The following is a 6,000-nucleotide window of genomic DNA, read 5'->3' as shown; positions in this document are numbered from 1 at the left end:
AAATTTAAGGTTTGTGCTTAAATTGTAAGCCGCCCTGAGTCTTCGGAAAAGGGCGGGATATAAATGGGATTAAAATAAAATAAAATAAAAAAATCCTTTATTTCTAGGGAAAGTCTGGTTTTGGGGGCCTCTTTGGCTGACAGAGTACAAGAGCAACATTCTGATGACTTTGTGCTGTTTGGAAAGCCTGACTTTTTTGCCCTCTTTGGGGTAAGGTTTATTTCCTTGTGTGGCTGCTATTCTCTGCCTTGTCCACTGGAGGGCACCGCTTTCTGTCCCATAGCATTAGCACTGAGGCCATCATAGTCCTTTTTAGCTCGGTTTAAGGCTTTTGAAGCAGGTTTCCTTCTTCAGTGCCTGTTCTGCAGCCCTTGGGCCTCCCGTTGCTCTATCATGATTAACATCAAGGCATCTAACAATAAAGATGCAGAAGAATAAGCTCAAAATCCCGACCCTTCTGTCCCCTGAACTCGTCTTGCCCCCTCCGGCTGTAAAACAGCGCCCGAGTGCCATTTTAGAAATGCAGACGCCGCAACTAAGCCTGAAAAGGAATCCCTGAATTTTATGTTGCAAATACATGAACTTTATCTCTATGTTCCCCATTTGGCGTCTTGTTTTTCTCCCTGAGATGGAGAGGGTACAAAGAGACTCGGCCTCCCGGTCTCTTGTACCGTCGCAACCACCGGCATCCAGCCGCCCCCTTAGGCACAGGAAGTCGGCCATGCCGGGAAGGTCGTTCTGAACAGAAGTGGAAGGACGGTCACGGAGACGGACAGGAAGTTAGCCACGCTGGGGAGGTCGGTGGGTAGGGCAGTGGAGGACTACTGCGCATGTCTGACCGGAAGTCGGCCATGCCGGGAAGGTCGTTCTGAACAGAAGTGGAAGGACGGCCACGGAGACGGACAGGAAGTTAGCCACGCTGGGGAGGTCGGTGGGAGGGCAGTGGAGGACTACTGCGCATGTCTGACCGGAAGTCGGCCATGCCGGGAAGGTCGTTCTGAACAGAAGTGGAAGGACGGCCACGGAGACGGACAGGAAGTTAGCCACGCTGGGGAGGTCGGTGGGAGGGCAGTGGAGGACTACTGCGCATGTCTGACCGGAAGTCGGCCATGCCGGGAAGGTCGTTCTGAATAGAAGTGGAAGGACGGCCACGGAAACGGACAGGAAGTTGGCCATACTGGGGAGGTCGGTGGGGGTAGGGCAGGGGAGGAGTACTGCGCATGTCTGACAGGAAGTCGGCCATGCCGGGAAGGTCGTTCCCAATAGAAGTGGAAGGACGGCGATGGCGACGGACAGGAAGTTAGCCATGCCAGGGAGGTCGCACCGTAAGGGCAGTGGAGGACTATTGCGCATGTCTGAGAGGAAGTCGGCCATGCCGAGAAGGTCTCTGAGAGACGGCTGGAGAGGGGGAAGCCCGCGGCCATGAGGTGAAGGCGATATGCGGCTCATCGCCTCAAAAGGCGCAAAGAGTTTCGGTGGTTTTGTTGCTATGCGGCACTTCGGGGCTTCGTCGAATCAGGGGCGAGGCGTTGTCATCATATTGTACTCCCCAGTTTTTTTTGTAAACAATAAAACAGTATTTGTAAAAGAGTATTTTGATCTGTTGTGGTCTTTTCTTTTCATCAAGGGGGGAAACTTCCGCTTTCTGTCCTTTACTATATGCTAGACAGCTGGGAATAAGCTTCTTTGGCTCGCTTTAAGCCCTTTCACTACGTTTCCTTCGGCGGCTCTTCTGCAGCCCCAGCGCCTCTTGGACCAATGTTAATTTTGATAACAAAGCTATTAAAGCAGATAATGAATAACAAGGCTAAAAGGCTCGAAAAAGGCGTGTGTGTGTGTGTTCGCTATTCCCGTCCCTTAGCGTTAGCACTGCAGTCATCGTAGGCCTTTTTGATGGCCTCAATAAGGGACAGAAAACTGCCATCCTGTGGTCAGAGCGTGTATTGCAGCCACAAAAAGAAATAAAACCTTTTAATGGCATTTTAAGATTATTATTCCGCATCTACTCAAGCCATCATCATAGGGCTTTTTAACTCAATTTAAGGCTTCTTCTCTGCCTGTTCTGCAGCCCATGGGTCTCCATTGCCCTATTAATATTCATAACAAGGCTTCTAAATAGTAAAGGTACAGAATAATAAGCTTAAAATCCCATTGAAAAGGTTTTATTTCCTTGTGTGGCTGCTATTCCTGTCTTGACCACAGGAGGGCAATGTTTTCTGCACTAAAATCTTCGCAGGTGTTTTTAACTGGTTTTGAAGCAGGATTCCTTCTTCCGTGCCTGTTCTGCAGCCCCTGGGCCTCCCGTTGCTCTATTAATATTAATAACAAGGCTTCTAATAATAAAGATTTGGAACAATAATTTTGAAATCCATTAAAAAAGGTTTACAGGTAGTCCTCAACTTAGGACCACAATTCCTTTTGCTGAGACATTTGTTAAATGAATTTTGCCCCATTTTACGACCTTTCTTGCCACAGTTGTTAGGTGAATCACTGCGGTGGTTGAGTCACACTGTTATTAATTGGATCTGGCTTCCCCATTTGCTTTTCAGAAGGTTGCAGAAGGGATCACGTCAACCCAGGACACTGCAACCGGCATAAATCTGAACTGTTTGCTCAGCAAGACTGATGGTGCTGAGGCAACAGGGGGCCTCCCTAGAGGGGGTGTATCAAGCATGTGCGGGAACTACGGAAAGACGGATGATGTGCCTCCATTCTGGGAGTGGCCAGTCACCCAAGGCTTCAACACAGAGTTGCCCCCAGTGTGCAGGTCAACACCCCACCCTTTGCTTCTCCCCAGGCTTGGCTCTTTGCTGTCCCTTTTTCCCCTTCCATCCCTCCATTTCCGTACAATCTCACAAAGAGGACGAGGGGTGACAGGACAGCAGTCTTCCAATGTGTAATGGGCTGTCACAGAGAAGAGGGGGGTCAACCTCAGGTCTCTAAAGGAGACCTGAGGTTAGGATAAGAAGTGATGGGTGGAAGCTTGTTAAAGAGAACTAAGGAGAAACGTCGTGACAGTGAGGACAATGAGTGCAATGGCTCACTTTCGGAAGTTGTGCGTGCTTCATCACTGGAGGTTTTTAAGAAGAGATTCGACAGCCATTTGTTGGAAAGCTATAAGTCTTGGGCAGGAGGTTGGACTAGAAGACCTCCAAGATCCCTTCCAACTTCATTGTTGTATGTTCTAAGTAGGAGGAATGCTTGGCAGCAGTTGGCTGCCCATACAGGGCCCACAAGGAGCTGAGCGGAAGCCCCGGGGGCTTCTCTAAGAGGCTGCCTTACAAATCCCAGGGTGCACTGGGGCCCCTTTGAGAATGGAGCTCTGTCCTTGGCTCTGGCGGGCGGTAGGGCGGCAGCAGCAGCAGCAGTTGGGATCTCCCCAGTGGCCTTTTCCGGGAAGCCGGATTAATGGCTAACTGGGAGTCCGCCCGCCCACCCTCCTGTGCCCAAGGGCACCCCGAGCCCTGCCGGTCATTGCCGTCCCGCCATGGCGCCGATTGCTGTTCTTCTCCTGGCTGGGCTTTTGCTGGCTTCGCCCTCCTGGGCTCGGAGGCCCAAACCCCCCAATAGCCCCATCGACAACATCAGCGCCCAGGAACGGTTTGATCCCGCCCAGGTGAGGGGGGGAAGTGGGGGTCTCATTCGGTGGGTGCTCTGAGAGGGCAAGGGGCCCTCAGAGTCTGTCCTGCGCTGGGCTAAAGGGGCCTCTCTTAGTGCTGCCAACCAGCCTTATTTGTATTGCTGCGTTTCGGAAGGGCCTCTTCTCCTACCCCCCCCCCCTTCCAGGGATCTAGCAGATATCCTAGGCTGCAAGCCCTTAATCCTGATCCCCTCATAGAGCAGTGCTTGTTAGGCCGTTCCTTATCGCTCCTGTTTGCTCAGCTCCACTCTCCCTGCCAAACTCTGGACAAAGACAGCCACAGTGCGAAGGAGGCAGCTCCCTTGATAAGAGGAACTCACGCAGTACGCACCCTCTCTTCCTCCTTGCTTTTGTTGTAATAAAATCTTAAATCAGAGCATGCCCATTTTGTTTACTCAGTTTCAAGTTTTTTCTATCACTGTTCACTCCACAGGAGTCAATATACTATCTTGTTTCGGTAAATAAAAGAATAAAGTATTTATTTTAAAATAGCTGATGCCTGTGGCATTTTAAAAATACAATTTGCTGAACCAGATCTTAGGCTTAGTTTTTGCAACTGTGCCACCTTTTAAGTGTGGTTTGGGGCTGGAGGGGAGAAAGTTGCAGAAATAATGCAAGGAAACCCAGCCACGCAACCTCTAATCCACTGGGGGCCAATGTGGTGTGTGTGTGTGTGTGTGTGTGACAAGATGGGCATCTCCTTCATTTCCTAGTTTGCAGGGAAGTGGTTCCTGGTGGGGGTGGCCTCTGATTGTCTTTACCTGCGTGAAAATGGCTACCGGGTGGAAGCCACCAACGTGGTTGTGTCGGTGGCTGACAGCGGCTCGCTGCTCTTTAGCACCTTCCGGCCTCTGTGAGTGTTTCGGGGACCCACTCTCAGGGCGGGGCGCGGGGGAGGTGTGTGTGCTCAGCCTAACAGGCAATTTGGGTGGGGGGGAACCAACCCGGTCTTGCAGGAGTCTGTTCCGCAACTGTCCCAACTTTGGTCATTTTGGACAGATAGAGTCTCTTTGTCTGTCTGTCCTGCCTCGGTGGGCTGATGCCACCTTCGTCTCTGCAGGGAGGGGATTTGCTGGAACATCAAGCAGAGCTATTTTGCTGGCAAGACCCCAGGGCGGTACCTCTTGAAAGGTGAGAGGCAGGAAAGGAGAAGGCTCATGGCTCTCCTGTGGCCCTCGCAGGACAAGCTGCGCCTTGATCTCCCTGTGGTCCCCCCTCCAGGCCGCGCTGTCCCAGTGGACGTGGTGGTGGGAGACACAGACTACAGCAGCTACGCCATCTTGTACTTCCAGAAGAACCGCAAGATCTCAGCCAAGCTTTACGGTGTGAATGAAAGTTGCAGACTTACGCCGGTGGGCTGTGCTGACCCGGGACTGGGAGGAGATCCAGGGAAGGCGAACCTTTGGGGGAGGGGGTGACAGTGCCCTCCGTGCAGCCTCCTCCCTTTCAGGGTGGGCAAATCCTGAGGAGGGGGCCTGGGCTGTCTCTGAAGGAGCAATGCGTGCTGGAGCCAGCCTGTTCCGTAGGGAAGTTGGCCGGCAAAAGCTCTTCAGCTGCTTGAGGGAAGGGGAGGGAGGGAGACTTGTGGGGGGCCCCCTCTGATGCTTCTTTCTTTTGCAAAACCTCCGGAAGGACGAACGGCAGAGGTGGCAAATGACGCCCTGAAGAAGTTCGAAGCTGCCATGACTGCCATTGGCATCAGCGATGACTACATCTTTTATTACCCCGTCTACGGTGCGGGCAGCTCTTTGCACTTGTGAGGGAAGGTTGGCGCTCCCTGGGCCGTGCAAGACCCAGGCAGCTCCTGGGCGGCAACAGAGTGCTTCCCCTTATTCCTAAACGTCCAGCTGGGCCAAGCGAAGGGCCTGTCGCGGCCCTTCGAAAGCCATTCCACCCAAGCAGTGCCCGGTCCGGGGTAAGCCGGTGGCGCTGATGCTTGTGAGCAGATAAGTTGAATCCGCTAGAATCGCCAGTCTGACTTTCCCCTCCATGCAGGATTTTGTAGCACGGCTGACCAATTCCACATCCTTGATGGTGAGTTGCCAGCTTCAGTGCCTCCTCGGCGGAGTCTCCAGGCCCAGGACCTGAACACACGGCCAGAGACAGGCGGGCTTTGCTTCCCCCGCTGGCTGATAGGCAATGAGTACAAAGGCTTGCTGGGGGGCTGCAGGAGGGCAAGCAGTGGCCTTTCAGGGGCAGATCCTCCCACCCCCCTGTATTTTCCCTTTCTGCTTTCCAGAAACGAAATACACGGGATAGCAGGAGTCATCAGCGGCCCGACGCTCCACCTGTGTCAAGACGGCCTGTGTGGACACTCAAGAAACAGAAATTACCAGCCCTTTCCTTCTCTCTGTTCCCAT

The 6,000-nt window shown here is 52.7% G+C and overlaps 1 protein-coding gene across 1 annotated transcript; it reads left to right on the top strand.

Moving 5' to 3' along the window:
* Positions 1–3,377: 3,377 nt before the first annotated feature.
* Positions 3,378–5,998, top strand: C8G (complement C8 gamma chain). The gene is made up of 7 exons (XM_083374920.1): positions 3,378–3,616; positions 4,354–4,493; positions 4,701–4,771; positions 4,862–4,963; positions 5,273–5,374; positions 5,636–5,674; positions 5,880–5,998. The coding sequence occupies exons 1-7, from the start codon at positions 3,488–3,490 to the stop codon at positions 5,897–5,899; spliced, it is 603 nt and encodes a 200-aa protein (XP_083231046.1). The 5' UTR covers positions 3,378–3,487; the 3' UTR covers positions 5,900–5,998.
* The last annotated feature ends 2 nt before the right edge of the window (positions 5,999–6,000 follow it).

Source organism: Vipera ursinii (genome assembly GCF_947247035.1).
Source record: "Vipera ursinii genome assembly, chromosome: 16".
In the NCBI taxonomy this organism is placed as follows: domain Eukaryota; kingdom Metazoa; phylum Chordata; class Lepidosauria; order Squamata; family Viperidae; genus Vipera; species Vipera ursinii.
This window is presented reverse-complemented; position numbering and strand designations above follow the sequence as displayed.